The 16,583-nt window shown below is 42.9% G+C and overlaps 1 protein-coding gene across 1 annotated transcript in view; it reads right to left on the bottom strand.

Annotated features, from left to right (window-relative positions):
- LOC126249735 (glutamate receptor ionotropic, kainate 2) overlaps nt 1-16,583 on the bottom strand; it is a 222,570-nt gene that overhangs the window by 164,868 nt on the left and 41,119 nt on the right. The window contains exon 5 of the mRNA XM_049951412.1: nt 3,340-3,497. Coding sequence (XP_049807369.1) covers nt 3,340-3,497 — 158 coding nt within the window. The remainder of the gene's footprint in view (nt 1-3,339; nt 3,498-16,583) is intronic.

Here is a 16,583-nt window from a genome sequence, read left to right on the forward strand (position 1 = left end):
CTTTTGCTCATGATTGCTGTAAAACTGAACGTAGAAGCATTGAAAGAAAAAAAAAGAAAAATAGAAAATTGTGTTTTCAGAAAAATCACATACTAAAACGTTTGCCTTTATCTGAATAGATCTACTCTGATGTTGGCGTCAATTGCATGTTCTCCCAGTTTTCGTCCCATCTGTCGCCTATATTCAACTCAGTTCGTCTTGGTGGTGCTAAGGCGGCTTGTGGCTGGGTTGAGTTGAACTGCTGTTGAGAATACTATGGGAAGGTGGTTAGTAGAATGCGCATGTATAACCTCTGCTGAAGTTAGTTTTGGGATTCCCTTAACGAGACAGATATCGAGGACATCTGGCACACTTCTGTTGCTAGGGTAGGTGGTGCGTTTGTTTGCCAGACTCGGACATGCACTCATTCTGTTGCCTTTAGTAGGGTGCGGCCGCTATGCGTGATTGTCCTGGAGTGCTGCACCGTATGCGTTACAGTACCGCCAGGCGTATTGGTTAGAAATAAGCAACTAAAGCTCCCCAGAGCTTCATACTTTTTCGAATTTAGACTGTGCTCCGTGCCATGGATGAGTGGAAAATGAGGGGATATGTCTGTGTAGAGTGTAACTGTTTGCGTAGCCTGAAATGTGTGGCCGGCCGCGGTGGTCTCGCGGTTCTAGGCGCGCAGTCCGGAACCGCGTGACTGCTACGGTCGCAGGTTCGAATCCTGCCTCGGGCATGGGTGTGTGTGATGTCCTTAGGTTAGTTAGGTTTAAGTAGTTCTAAGTTCTAGGGGACTTATGACCTAAGATGTTGAGTCCCATAGTGCTCAGAGCCATTTGAACCATTTTGAAATGTGTGTTAGCCGCGAAAGTGTCGTGTGAGGGTCGCCTTTGGACGTTTGTGAAGCCAATTTGGAGGTTTCTGGCCTAATGAAATGATAAGGGTCGCTGGTCGATGTAGCAGATTTCGTACAGAGTTTGGTGGATTTCTTCTTGATGATGTGACAGATGGATGGTTTCCTAATGTGAGTGTTGAGAGTATAGTGGGCAGCGCCCGTTACAACCTCGAAAACCTTGTTGTGAGCAGTCTGCGATTGTTTACAGACTGCGTTGACAACCACTGAGTATACTCCGGACTATACAAGATGACCGGAAGTATGATGGCAAATCAAATGGTCAGTTTCGCGTTGTCAGAAAATGTGTCACTCTAGAAGAGCGGATAAAATTGGTAAAACAGACCAGAACCGTTATTGGCCATACTATTTATGGTGCGACCTCCAAGTCATTCTCTTGTCTATGCTACGACAAAGATATCTGACTGAGTCGCTCCGAGCCATGTCCCTTCCACCAATATTGTGAGTTGGCAGTTAGGGAGCAAGAGCCTGGAGCTGAACAGAGTTTCTTGGCTCTTGTTATGATTGATTTTCACCTTTCTGACAGTGCACCAATTGGTGATTTTGTCCAGATGTCTCCGTACGTACCTAACAATGTAACTGAGGTTGTGGCAGCACTAGAATTGTGCAGTGTCATCAGCGTACAGGGCTATTTTCTCTTCCACCTCCTTGGATATGGCGATGATGTGGATAGAACGCAGCAGGTCTCCAACAGTAAAGGCCACTCTGCCGAAGCCTTCTGTACACTGTTTGCCTCGATACAACACGTCCAGTCGATACTGCGAGGTCGGATGCCAGTTGCGGTCTGTATAATCTGTCGCCACATCCGAGAAACACCAGAACAATTCACATTAAGCCATCTGGCCACACCAGTTTGCGACTGCTTCCATTCTTCTTATGGCTCTCCACCGCAGAGAGTCTTCTCTGTGCCACACTGCACCGTCTGTGACTGTGTGTACATAGATTGTGGATCTGGGACTACCCAACAAACACTACACCGTTTGATAGGCGTCCTGTCGCCATCATTGGCGTGGTTGACCGTTGACCGGAATGCCATTTTCTGTGCAGAACATGATCGTATGGACATCTGTTGGCAGGTTGTATGATTATACAGTGAATTGGACACAGCACGGGGAAATAGCGGTTAGTTGCTTTAATTTTGGACACCAGTGTAGCTTACCGATTACTTCTCGAAAACGCTGCGAGGGTGTGAATACCAGTCGTTACAAGACAGACTATGTGTGGTATCGATAGCTACGTTGCCACAACGTAGGTGCGCTCTGCTAGGTTGGCAGTTCGACACCGACACCGACGACAGCGCCCTCTAGCCGGCGCTGTGCAGCTCTACGAGCGCCGCTCCGGATTCTGCCCATTTGATTTCGAGTAGACGACCAAGCAACATTGTTTCTGTTTCATAGTGGGCGAGCGTTTGTAACTTGATGTACGGCTTCGCACCTACGTGCTCATCTCAGCCAAAGTTAAGTACATGGTAAAACCATTTTTATTTGCAGTACCAAGTGTTCTACCTCACTTGCTCCTCCTAGCTTCCTACATTCGGCCTACCCTCAGTTTTCAGGAGCAGACCCACGCGCCGCCTTCCAGGCGGGATACAGAACTATGCACAAAAATGGCTGCGTTTCTCAGTGGTAGCTTTTGTAGCTCTCTCTTTGCTTGTACGTAGGCAACTTCAGAAAGCAAGTTACACATATCGTTCCACGCTAAGATCATTGCGCATCAAGAGTGCTGCATTTTCGCATTTTCAAAAGACAGTACCTCTTCCAGTTCCCTGCAGACATTGTTATGTTGCGGTACGGATAACAGGTGCTTCTTAGGGTGCGAATGAAATGACGCTGCAACTGAAAACGTACTGCAAGGCTCAAGTACGCGGGACAGTATGATTCTTGTGGGCAAAGCGTAAGCAACAAGAGGCGTGGAAAATTAAGCAAAGGCGTTGTTCTCCTGCATATGACAATTTAACACCCCACACGTCGCGCACAACACAAGCTTTGCTTCAACGTGTTCGATGGGAGATTTGGAAGCATCTTCCAGATTTTGAACCACGCTATTTCTTCTTTTCGGCAAGCTGAAAGAACACCTGAGGGAAAGAAATTTTCCGACGATGAGGACGTTCACACAACGGTTGTCGAATAGCTGCATGAACATGGAACGGATTTATGTCGTCTAGGAACAGAACGACGGGTAGAACGTTCCGACCATTGTTTGCAGAGACCTGGTGTCTTTGTTAAAAAATACTATCATCTGTCAGTGTCACTTTGATGTGTAGTGCAGCACTCAATAGTAATTACTTGGTCTGCCATAATAATATGTAACTTACTATTTGAAGTCTCCTCGTAGATATAAATATTGAAGACTTAGCTCTTACAGTGAAGTAGTTTTCACGACACTTGAGACACGTGAGAGACTGACGGATGCAGAAACGTGTAATGAAAGAAATAGCAGCTTACCGATAGTCTGTGCCTTCGCCTAGCTGACGCACGGCTATTGGGAACTCGGAAGGTCCGTGGGCCTTCAGCAGCTCCTGCAGGCGCACCAATCCTTCATTGTTCTCGTAGATAATTGTGAACGACTTCCAACCCCATGCCCTGACCAAGTCTACGTACGCCTGGAACAGAATATTGGTATCTGGTACAGAGACTAAGACATTTCGAGTTGCGGAACAAAAACACTTACTTCTACAAATCTAAGTAAAAGCACAAAAATAACACTAAATTAAAAATTCTAATTTGATGAAAGTTAGTCAAGGCACACAGCAAATTGTGTGATGTGGATAAGGTACACCACAGTAAGAATTACTCCCACAACTCATATTACATTGGAATTTGCAAAATGGCTGTGTTAGTTTAATTCAGTGAAAGTAACGAAAGCCGTATGACTGTTTTGAGTAACAATCCAGTACAGTAAGTGAATACAATTCTTCTCGGAATAAAACAGCTCTTAGGACGGCAAGGGTCTACAAAAAGAATCCGAAATGTAGTTTACGGGATTCTCTCGGGAGATTGCACATGTCACTCCATGCACAGAATTGTTTACTGTTGAAGATATTTGTACCAGAGATGACCCTTACACGGGCGAGGGTTGTCGTTTCGTAGGATGAAATCATCACTTACTGTGTCGTCACAGAGACATACATAAGCATTAAGCGTGCCATTTCTATAGTCCTGCTCAGTCCGGATTAAATTTGGAAAGACGTTTTCCCGCCCAATTTAACATACACCACCTTACACTTACACAATGTCTCATTTAAGCAGAGTGTTTCAGATAAGGTGTTTCTCTGTAAGAAATATTTATTTATACATGTAAACGTAAGAAACGTTACCCTTCCAGTGAATTTACGAACATACTTTATTTAATTATCGTCCAGAGAGTTAAAACAACGAGCTGTAACTTTTTAAATAGACCATTATTCTTTTCTATCATGTAGCTAATGTATTTAAACTAAGGATGTACACATTATTTCGATCAAAATTATATCATTTTTAGTTAGGGAACTAGGAACGTTCACAGCTTTAGGGGTGGATGCATCATGCTGGGTGTCTACATAATTGGCTGTGTTGGTAGCTAATCTGGTAGTGGAGTGTTATTTAAGTCAGTTTTTCAGACGAGTGACAATTTTCCTCGATGCATAATGAACACGCGTTCTAAACGAACTGTGGGCGAGATACAAAGTTTCTGGTGTCAAGGAGCAATAAGCTTTGTCGATGCGGTTTTTGAAGTCCCCTAGGGGTCGTAGATTCGGTGACATTCATATGATTTTGGAAAAAAACGACATTTCGTTAAGAGTGCCAGTGACTGGCTTATTATAAACTTTTGTTTACTTCTTGACACAATCACTTTCTTTGACACATTTATGATCTGTTTTGGCCACAATTGTCATCATCAGATGCGACAAAAAATGAAAAAAGGTTTGTATTTAAATCTTAAAGCAATTATCAATATTTGTACTAGGTCTACATGCGAGCCAAGTAAAGTGCTAATTCAGTACATGGGGACCATAGGTAAAAGTGGCAATTTGGTGAATACATGTTCATGCACTGTCAAACTAAACGTAAAACCAGAAATCAAGGAATTATATAAATAGAAATAAGTGTACTTCTCTTTCCCTAGGCTTACGGTAGATGCGCATGTCCTCTATAAGGCAATCTCTACTTTTGAAAAGCGTAAAATATGACAAATATAACGATAATATCACAATCAGTTACTAGAAAAATATAAAAATAGAGTGCAGGTTATTAAATCGATAAAACAATATTTAAGAACAGAGTAAGGACTTCGCAATAAAAGTAACAAAAAAGCAGTCCTTAAAGTAAAAATTTCCGTCCGCTGACGGCGCTGCACTTCTGGCTGCTAGATGTCTACACCACTGCCAAAAGCTTAGAAATGAAATGAAATGTCCTGTGGCTAAAGACTCCCGTCGGGTAGACCAGTCGCCTGGTACAAGTCTTTTTGGTTGACGCCACGTGGGAGACCTGGGGGTTAATGAGGATGATATGATAATTAAGACAACAGAATTCCCTGTCCCTGAGTGGAGAAACTCCCCGACCCATACGAGACTCGAACCCGGTGACCACTTTTTTTTCCTTTCTTTTTTGTTATTGTTCATTGTATTTGGTCGGAGCGGACGTCTCATGATATCCGTTATAGTTCATCTACGATCCAATCACTCAGTTATTTTTATTACAGGGGCAACCAGCCCTCTGACCGAAAACTCTGAGTTACCATGCCGGCTACGGAGGCGGACAAAGGTAAGACGAGACGATACGGAGCGGACGACAAGGGAGGCATCCTGCTGTAGCTCGCTGGCCATCTTCTTGCGGCTGCGAGGTGCATTTACATTCTCAGAGCAGATGCTAGCATCAAGTGACGGCACGTCCCGGACTGCAGTCAGTCGCTTAGAGACCCCATCATCAATTGGAGCATGTATGTAGGACTCAGCGACTCCCTAAACTGAACTGATCGTCATAAACATTAAAATATGCATCTGTTGCAAACTTGTTCTATTCATTGAGGAGTTTTTTTGGTTCACTCTATATCGTAATACGAATCTCACGTTCTTTCAAAATGTCCAAGCGTTTACTTTCTTCAGCTTCATGTAAAATTTATAGTTGCTCGTCAGCATTATCAATATTATGTCCCTCTTCATGCATCTGCAAGCCCAGCCTGTCCGGACGATATAGCTTTCTTCTCAATCACTGAAAGATATTTTAAACATCCCGGATTTCCCATATTTATTATTCATATGTGGCAAGTGATGATGCACCATTGCTTATAAACTATCTCATTTCATGAACGCAGTTTTAACACCATTTCTGCAAAATATGTGCTCAGTTCTATTTTGTGTTTTGTCTATATATTTCAGAACGTCGTTCAAATGGCCCTGAGCACTGTGGGACTTAACATCTGAGGTCATCAGTCCCCTAGAACTTAGAACTACTTAAACCTAACTAACCGAAGGACATCACACACACCAATGCCCGAGGCAGGATTCGAACCTGCGACCGTAGCGGTCGCTCGGCTCCAGACTGTAGCGCCTAGAACCGCACATACACTCCGGCCGACCATTTATTGTTAAACAGAAAATAGTTACATAACGGAACAGTCTGTGGCATATTTATCAGTTCTACAATTTTAGCTTATCCCAGCGTTTGTTGCACAGAAGGTTTATTTTTATAATATCTAAGGCTTCTTCAATTCTAATATTTGTTCACAAGCTCTCGATATCTCTTCACGCAAACGTGGCACCACCTGTAACCCTCGATATCTTTTATTTCTTGGTTGATGGTCGCACTGTTATTAATATCGTAGACTTTTTCATAAAAAGTTTGCTTTCAATATTTCGGTGAGCTCCCTATTAATTTTATATCTAGGACAATCTGTTTTATTAACTATCGACGTGGTTGATTTCTTTTCTTTATGCAATTTAATTTGTGCCCTCAGGAGAGGTGTAGGTGTGTTCATAAACTTTAGGTACTTTCTATCTCTATGTGAAAAGAGAAAATTCAAATTATCTGTCTTCTTGTTCAGTTCTACCTGGAATCTCTTTGTCGGTCCTTTTTAACCCCTGCAATATTATTCTTCATAAAGAAGTCATCTGTCTTTTGAATGTAATCGTTGTCATTGTGTTCAGGATATTAGATAATATACCTCTAATACACCTCCTAACCATCGTCAGGCTCATTTTCTCTGCTGTTTCGGCAGATATTTACAATTTCGTTTTTGCATTGTGTACCTACAGTCAGCGCAGACAATTATTGCTCGTCACGTCTATCATACGACCCACAGTGTCACCAGAAAGCGTCGACAGCGGTTTGGTCCCATAAGATCTTACCACAAATTTTCCAAAGTAAAACACGAAGAATTACCAGCAAAAGCAGCAGCGATTCAGTAGCTCTGCATGCTTGGCGGTAGCAGTCAGCGCGGGCCAGAGCGGTGCTGTCACTGCTGGAGTACTGTTATCCTTTCTGTTCTACTGGCCCTGTTCATACACATCGATAAAGCAAATGTCCCATTAGACGAATCTGGAATCGCTCTATCGAATGGTTACGAAAAATTCCGGTTTAAAAACCATTTTGTTTGCAAAGTGAAATAAACCGACTCTTTCCGTCGGCAGTGGGTGTCACATGAAAGGCGTGATGAGCACAATTCGTCTGGGGTGACTCCAGCTACTCAGTGCAGAAAATTAAATTTCAAATATTTGCCGAAGCACCATAGAAAATGCGCCTGACGACTTTTGCTAGAGTCAATCATAACTCGACACGTAAGAAGAATAAATATTGGAAATCGGGGTTCTGTGAAATGTCATGTAGTGGCTGGGAAGAAAGCTATATCTTTTTAAGCTTACTCAGTACGGATGCATAAGAATCGGTAACCGTTTATTCAACTTAAAAAGTTATATTGACTGGTCCTTTGACGTGAGATTTAAGGAGCACGTCTATGCCGGCAATAAGAAAGCACTAGGCTTGCGTATGCATGAGAAGGGACATAATATTGGTAACACTGACGAGCAACTACAAATTTGATGTAAAGTTGAAAAAAGTGAACGTTTAGACATTTTAGAAGAACTGGAGATTTATATTACTAACAGGAAAGAACCAGACGAAATCATCAATGAGCAGAATAAGTTTGTAACAGATGCATATTTTTATATTTATGATCCTCAGTTCAGTTTAGGGAGTCGTTGGGTCTTACATACATGCTCCAACTAATAACGGGGCTTCCCTGCGACCGAGTGCTGTACTCTGCTGTCCGGGCCGCGCCGTCAATAGGCTATTTTCCTGTGTTAAAAATATGGTTCGGACTGTTGTTATTCTGATTGATTATAACATTTAAATAGCATTTACGCTCAATATTCTTACAAAATATCTGTTATTTTTATGTAATTAAAGCTTAAAAATCATTAAATATCAAGGTCTGGCCACGTGATCTAAAACGGTCCGTTATTGGTTGATTCTCTCGCGACGTCACAGGCCAGGAGGAAGGCGGAGGTATACTTGTGTTACAGGAGCGTTAGCCAAAGTTACTTCTACTGCTAAGTTTAGCTATATAGTGATGGAGAATGCAATTACTACTTTTAAGTAACAATAGAAAGGAATTTGGCGAACGCCGATAGTGTAAGTTGCCAAAGTTGATGCGTTTATTTTCCACCCATCTAGAGCGGCGATATGTGCAACGACGGACGTTCTTTTCCCTGCTCCCTGCAACACATTTAAACTCACTCAAAACTAAGGAATTGTAGAACTTTTGCAAATGGGGTCGTATATTATAGCTATCAGTGATGAGCTAAGACCAAAACCACAGCAAAATTATTCTTGGCAAAACTTAGTGCTGACTTCCCGCGTAGAGGACACTCAGATGAGGGGATGCAACTACTAGGCGTTCCGTGGCGCATCGGATAGCGCATTTGACTGCAGGGAAAGAGATCATGTGTTAGAATCCTGGAAGAGTCACATATTTCAGAAAATTTTACACGAAATACGAAACTAGCATTAGCAAGAACTCATTGTAGCAGTTGTTTCGATTGTGAGATGTATTAAATATAGCTTCATATTCATCTTAGTCTGAGAAAGGAACAACAGAGAATAAATGCATTTACTTTGCGAACAAACAATTCACTATTCTGGAAAGCATTGCTAGTGGCGAAGATATTACCATATGTCCACAGTATAGTGTGGTGTAGGACGATGAGGTTATAAGGAGAGATATAAAGCGCGTACAACATGCAGGTTACGCAAACGTAAGGGCTCTGTTGTTTCTGGGTGTAAACTAACATTAGCGTCTGAAGCAGACTTATTTCATCTTTATGTAAGATGATGAAATGCTAAAGTTTAAACAATAAATATTCTACTTAGACAGTACGAAGATAAAACCATTGTTTCTAACAAAGTAAAAAATGTGTGGTCACATAACTAGAAAATATCTTTTTGAACGTGACGTGTGTTGAAGTTTTGTAATTGTGATTAACTGAGGTGAAGTTAGGTAAAACGACAATATGAATTAGGTTTTTAATTTCGTTGAATGATGCTGTCCTTCGTTCTAACAGTGGGAAAGCATATCTCGGAGATAAGTCAATGCTAACTTCACAGGGCAACACTTTTTTAAGTGTGTAAGTGAACTTCGTCGACGTGGTGCCAGTTTGCCGGTACAGTGCAACAACATTTTACGCACCTTTGCATTTCTGGAACACTCAGAAACGACATCTCAGGAGTTTTTGTAGATGTATTTGTACAGTGTGGTATTGCACACCATTTTAATCCATTTTCCGGAACGTAAATTCCAAAACAAGACATCATTTTGAATTAGCGTTATGACAGTAAGAGCAGCGAGCTAGCCAGTGATGTCACGGGCACCACATGATTCGAATGGAGCGTTTCAGCGGGCCTTCAAATTATCTGAATTTCATTTCCGCTTTTATAAAAGGATACTGAAATTCAAGAGGAAAAAAGCTTGTTAGGAGCATAAAATGACATAATTAACCATTTAAGACAATTTCTAGAGAACAGTCAAATATCCTATTGCTAACATCTGCCCAGCAAATGTAAACGCACCTCGCAGCAGGAAGAAGAGCGCCAGCGAGCTACAGCAAAATGCCGCCCTTGTCGTCCAGGCCATATCTTCTTTCTAAGCTTATGGGCAGCAGCAGCCAGAACTGCATCGCTATCAGCTGTCGGAAATTTCTACTATAAGGACAGCTGCTTTGTTTCTTTTATTGTGAAGCCCTTAATCTGTTCCAAAAATATGGTTTTATTGATATTGCGAGCTGTACTCTATTTTTGTATTTTACGAGTAACTGAATTATTATTGTAGTATTTGTGATATTTTATAGTTTTCGGTTGTAAGGATTGTCTATACAGAACGTGTGCATCGAAAACAAAGAGAAAGGAAAGAAAAGTACACTTAGTTGTACCCATAGTTCACAATTCCTTGATTTTTGGTTTTACGTTCAGTTTGGAAACGCATTAAAGTGTGTTCACCGAATTTCGCATTACGTATGATCCACATGTATTTGAATTGCATTTTATTTAGTTAGGTTGGTTGTTTAGTTAGTTAGTTACGAGTTCCATTAATCAAGCAAGATTAGTTCACAAGCAGACCTAGTTAAATTATTGTTAATTGCTTTGAGGTTATAATACAATGAAGAGGCAAAGAAACTGATAAGCCTGCCTAATATCATTTAGGGCCCTCACGAGAACGCAGCAGTGCCGCAATACGACGTGGCATGACTCGACTTATGTCTGAAGTAATGCTGGGGGGAACTAACATAATGAGTCCTGCAGGGCTGTCCACAAATCCGTAAGAGTACGAGAGGGTGGAGATCTCTTCTTAACAGCACGTTCCAAGGCATCCCAGATATGCTCAATAATGTTCATGTCTGGAGAGTTTGGTTGCCATTGGAAGTGTTTAAACTCATTAAACTCAGAAAAGTGTTCTGGAGCCACTCTGTGACAATTCTTGACGTGTGGGGTTTCGCATTGTCCTACTGGAATTTGCCCAAGTCCGTCGGACTGCACAATGGACATGAATGGATGCAGGTAATCTGGCAGGATGCTTACGTACGTGTCACCTACCAGAGTCGTATCTAGACGTATCAGGGGTCCCATATCACTCCAACTGCACAAGCCCCACACCATTACAGAGCCTCCACCAGATTGAACAGTCCCTTGCTGACATGCAAGGTCCATGGATTCATGAGGTTGATTTCATACCTGTATACATCCATCCGCTCGATACAATCGATACAATATGAAACGATACTCGTCCGACCAGGCAACTTGTTTCCAGTCATCAACAGCCCTGGTGAGGCGTAAAGCTTTGTGTCGCGCAGTCATCAAGGGTACACGAGTGGGCCTTCATCTCCGAAAGCCCATTTCGATGATATTTCGTTGAATGGTTCTCACGCTGATACTTGTTGATGGCCCGGCATTGAAATCTGCAGCTATTTGCGGAAGGGTTGCACTTCTATTACGTTGAATGATTCTCTTCAGTCATCGTTGGTCCCGTTCTTGCAGGATCTTTTTCCGGCCGCAGCGATGTCCTGATATTCACGGCACACTCGTGAAATGGTTGTACGGGAAAATCCCCATTTCACCGCTACCTCGGAGATGATGTGTCCCATGGCTCGTGTGCCGACTATAACAAAAGTTCAAACTCACATAAATCTTGATAATCTGCAGTAACCGATCTAACAACAACGCCAGATACTTTTTATCTTATTTAGGCGTTGCCGACCGCATTGCCATATTCTGCCAGTATACATACCTCTGTACTTGAATACGCATGCCTATACTAGTTTTTTTGGCACTTCAATGTATAAGCTTTTTTAATTTTTTAGCATCTGCAGATGACAATTATGGCCGAAACCGGCAAGAAATAAACAAAACTTTATACACACGATTCTTTATACACTCCTGGAAATGGAAAAAAGAACACATTGACACCGATGTGTCAGACCCACCATACTTGCTCCGGACACTGCGAGAGGGCTGTACAAGCAATGATCACACGCACGGCACAGCGGACACACCAGGAACCGCGGTGTTGGCCGTCGAATGGCGCTAGCTGCGCAGCATTTGTGCACCGCCGCCGTCAGTGTCAGCCAGTTTGCCGTGGCATACGGAGCTCCATCGCAGTCTTTAACACAGCATGCCGCGACAGCGTGGACGTGAACCGTATGTGCAGTTGACGGACTTTGAGCGAGGGCGTATAGTGGGCATGTGGGAGGCCGGGTGGACGTACCGCCGAATTGCTCAACACGTGGGGCGTGAGGTCTCCACAGTACATCGATGTTGTCGCCAGTGGTCGGCGGAAGGTGCACGTGCCCGTCGACCTGGGACCGGACCGCAGCGACGCACGGATGCACGCCAAGACCGTAGGATCCTACGCAGTGCCGTAGGGGACCGCACCGCCACTTCCCAGCAAATTAGGGACACTGTTGCTCCTGGGGTATCGGCGAGGACCATTCGCAACCGTCTCCATGAAGCTGGGCTACGGTCCCGCACACCGTTAGGCCGTCTTCCGCTCACGCCCCAACATCGTGCAGCCCGCCTCCAGTGGTGTCGCGACAGGCGTGAATGGAGGGACGAATGGGGACGTGTCGTCTTCAGCGATGAGAGTCGCTTCTGCCTTGGTGCCAATGATGGTCGTATGCGTGTTTGGCGCCGTGCAGGTGAGCGCCACAATCAGGACTGCATACGACCGAGGCACACAGGGCCAACACCCGGCATCATGGTGTGGGGAGCGATCTCCTACACTGGCCGTACACCACTGGTGATCGTCGAGGGGACACTGAATAGTGCACGGTACATCCAAACCGTCATCGAACCCATCGTTCTACCATTCCTAGACCGGCAAGGGAACTTGCTGTTCCAACAGGACAATGCACGTCCGCATGTATCCCGTGCCACCCAACGTGCTCTAGAAGGTGTAAGTCAACTACCCTGGCCAGCAAGATCTCCGGATCTGTCCCCCATTGAGCATGTTTGGGACTGGATGAAGCGTCGTCTCACGCGGTCTGCACGTCCAGCACGAACGCTGGTCCAACTGAGGCGCCAGGTGGAAATGGCATGGCAAGCTGTTCCACAGGACTACATCCAGCATCTCTACGATCGTCTCCATGGGAGAATAGCAGCCTGCATTGCTGCGAAAGGTGGATATACACTGTACTAGTGCCGACATTGTGCATGCTCTGTTGCCTGTATCTATGTGCCTGTGGTTCTGTCAGTGTGATCATGTGATGTATCTGACCCCAGGAATGTGTCAATAAAGTTTCCCCTTCCTGGGACAATGAATTCACGGTGTTCTTATTTCAATTTCCAGGAGTGATATCCACAAAAAAATCATATACAGGGTGTTAGAAAAAGGTACGGCCAAACTTTCAGGAAAGCAAGGGGAAACTACAGCCGTAATTTTTCCCGAGGAAATGCAGCTTCACTGTATGATTAAATGATGATGGCATCCTCTTGGGTAAAATATTCTGGAGGTAAAATAGTCCCCCATTCGAATCTCCGGGCGGGGACTACTCAAGAGGACGTCGTTATCAGGAGAAAGAAAACTGGCGTTCTACGGATCGGAGCGTGGAATGTCAGATCCCTTAATCGGGCATGTAGGTTAGAAAATTTAAAAAGGGAAATGGGTAGGTTAAAGTTAGATATAGTGGGAATTAGTGAAGTTCGGTGGCAGGAGGAACAAGACTTTTGGTCCGGTGAATACAGGGTTATAAATACAAAATCAAATAGGGGTAATGCAGGAGTAGGTTTAATAATGAATAAAAAATAGGAGTGCGGGTTAGCTACTACAAACAGCATAGTGAACGCATTATTGTGGCCAAGATAGACACAAAGCCCATGCCTACTACAGTAGTACAAGTTTATATGCCAACTAGCTCTGCAGATGATGAAGAAATAGATGAAATGTATGACGTGATAAAAGAAATTATTCAGGTAGTGAAGGGAGACGAAAATTTAATAGTCATGGGTGACTGGAATTCGTCAGTAGGAAAAGGGAGAGAAGGAAACATAGTAGGAGAATATGGATTGGGGGGAAGAAATGAAAGAGGAAGCCGCCTTGTAGAATTTTGCACAGAGCATGACTTAATCATAGCTAACACTTGGCTCAAGAATCATAAAAGAAGGTTGTATACCTGGAAGAATCCTGGAGATACTAAAAGGTATCAGATTGATTATATAATGGTAAGACAGAGATTTAGGAACCAGGTTTTAAATTGTAAGACATTTCCAGGGGCAGATGTGGATTCTGACCACATTCTATTGGTTATGAACTGCAAATTGAAACTGAAGAAACTGCAAAAAGGTGGGAATTTAAGGAGTTGGGACCTGGATAAACTGAAAGAACCAGAGGTTGTAGAGAGTTTCAGGGAGAGCATAAGGGAACAATTGACAGGAATGGGGGAAAGAAATACAGTAGAAGAAGAATGGGTAGCTCTGAGGGATGAAGTAATGAAGGCAGCAGACGATCAAGTAGGTAAAAAGACGAGGGCTAATAGAAATCCTTGGGTAACAGAAAAAATATTGAATTTAATTGATGAAGGGAGAAAATATAAAAATGCAGTAAATGAAGCAGGCAAAAAGGAATACAAACGTCTCAAAAATGAGATCGACAGGAAGTGCAAAATGGCTAAGCAGGGATGGCTAGAGGACAAATGTAACGATGTAGAGGCTTGTCTCACTAGGGGTAAGATAGATAATGCCTACAGGAAAATTAAAGAGACCTTTGGAGAGAAGAGAAACACTTGTATGAATATCAAGAGCTCAGATGGAAACCCAGTTCTAAGCAAAGAAGGGAAGGCAGAAAGGTGGAAGGAGTATATAGAGGGTTTATACAAGGGCGATGTGCTTGAGGACAATATTATGGAAATGGAAGAGGATGTAGATGAAGACGAAATTGGAGATAAGATACTGCGTGAAGAGTTTGACAGAGCACTGAAAGACCTGAGTCGAAACAAGGCCCCGGGAGTAGACAACATTCCATTAGAACTACTGACGGCCTTGGGAGAGCCAGTCATGACAAAACTCTACCATCTTGTGAGCAAGATGTATGAGACAGGCGAAATACCCTCAGACTTCAAGAAGAATATAATGATTCCAATCCCAAAGAAAGCAGGTGTTGACAGATGTGAAAATTACCGAACTATCAGTTTAATAAGTCACAGCTGCAAAATACTAACGCGAATTCTTTACAGACGAATGGCAAAACTGGTAGAAGCGGACTTCGGGGAAGATCAGTTTGGATTCCGTAGAAATGTTGGAACCCGTGAGGCAATATTAACCTTACGACTTATCTTAGAAGAAAGATTAAGAAAAGGCAAACCTACGTTTCTAGCATTTGTAGACGTAGAGAAAGCTTTTGACAATGTTAACTGGAATACTCTCTTTCAAATTCTGAAGGTGGTAGGGGTAAAATACAGGGAGCGAAAGGCTATTTATAATTTGTACAGAAACAAGATGGCAGTTATAAGAGTCGAGGGGCATGAAAGGGAAGCAGTGGTTGGGAAAGGAGCGAGACAGGGTTGTAGCCTCTCCCCGATGTTATTCATGTTGTATATTGAGCAAGCAGTAAAGGAAGCAAAAGAAAAATTCGGAGTAGGTATTAAAATTCATGGAGAAGAAGTAAAAACTTTGAGGTTCGCCGATGACATTGTAATTCTGTCAGAGACAGCAAAGGACTTGGAAGAGCAGTTGAACTGAATGGACAGTGTCTTGAAAGGAGGATATAAGATGAACATCAACAAAAGCAAAATGAGGATAATGGAATGTAGTCAAATTAAATCGGGTGATGCTGAGGGAGTTAGATTAGGAAATGAGACACTTAAGGTAGTAAAGGAGTTTTGCTATTTAGGGAGTAAAATAACTGATGATGGTCGAAGTAGAGAGGATATAAAATGTAGACTGGCAATGGCAAGGAAATCGTTTCTGAAGAAGAGAAATTTGTTAACGTCGAGTATAGACTTAAGTGTCAGGAAGTCATTTCTCAAAGTATTTGTATGGAGTGTTGCCATGTATGGAAGTGAAACATGGACGATAACTAGTTTAGACAAGAAGAGAATAGAAGCTTTCGAAATGTGGTGCTACAGAAGAACGCTGAAGATTAGGTGGGTAGATCACATAACTAATGAGGAGGTATTGAATAGTATTGGGGAGGAGTTTGTGGCACAACTTGACAAGAAGAAGGGACCGGTTGGTAGTACATGTTCTGAGGCATCAAGGGATCACAAATTTAGCATTGGAGGGCAGCGTGGAGGGTAAAAATGATAGAGGGAGACCAAGAGATGAATACACTAAGCAGATTCAGAAGGATGTAGGTTGCAGTAGGTACTGGGAGATGAAGAAGCTTGCACAGGATAGAGTAGCATGGAGAGCTGCATCAAACCAGTCTCAGGACTGAAGGCCACAACAACAAACACAAGAAAACTTAACTAACTTCACTTCTATTATATTGAATTGTGGAAGATTTAGCCAGCCTTTCTTTACAACACATGGTTGTGCCTTATTCTAGCATAATATCAGATACATAAAATCATAAATAATATGGAGGCAACTTAGTGATAACTGAAAGTTCCTACGTAGCAAATGAGAACTATGAACTGCGTAACTGTTAAAAATGTAATTCGCTAAATAAATATGAATAAAAAGATTATGAAACCAAACTTCTGCGAATCATCAGCATGTTATTATTTCGT

The sequence above is a fragment of the Schistocerca nitens genome, chromosome 3, assembly GCF_023898315.1.
Source record: "Schistocerca nitens isolate TAMUIC-IGC-003100 chromosome 3, iqSchNite1.1, whole genome shotgun sequence".
In the NCBI taxonomy this organism is placed as follows: domain Eukaryota; kingdom Metazoa; phylum Arthropoda; class Insecta; order Orthoptera; family Acrididae; genus Schistocerca; species Schistocerca nitens.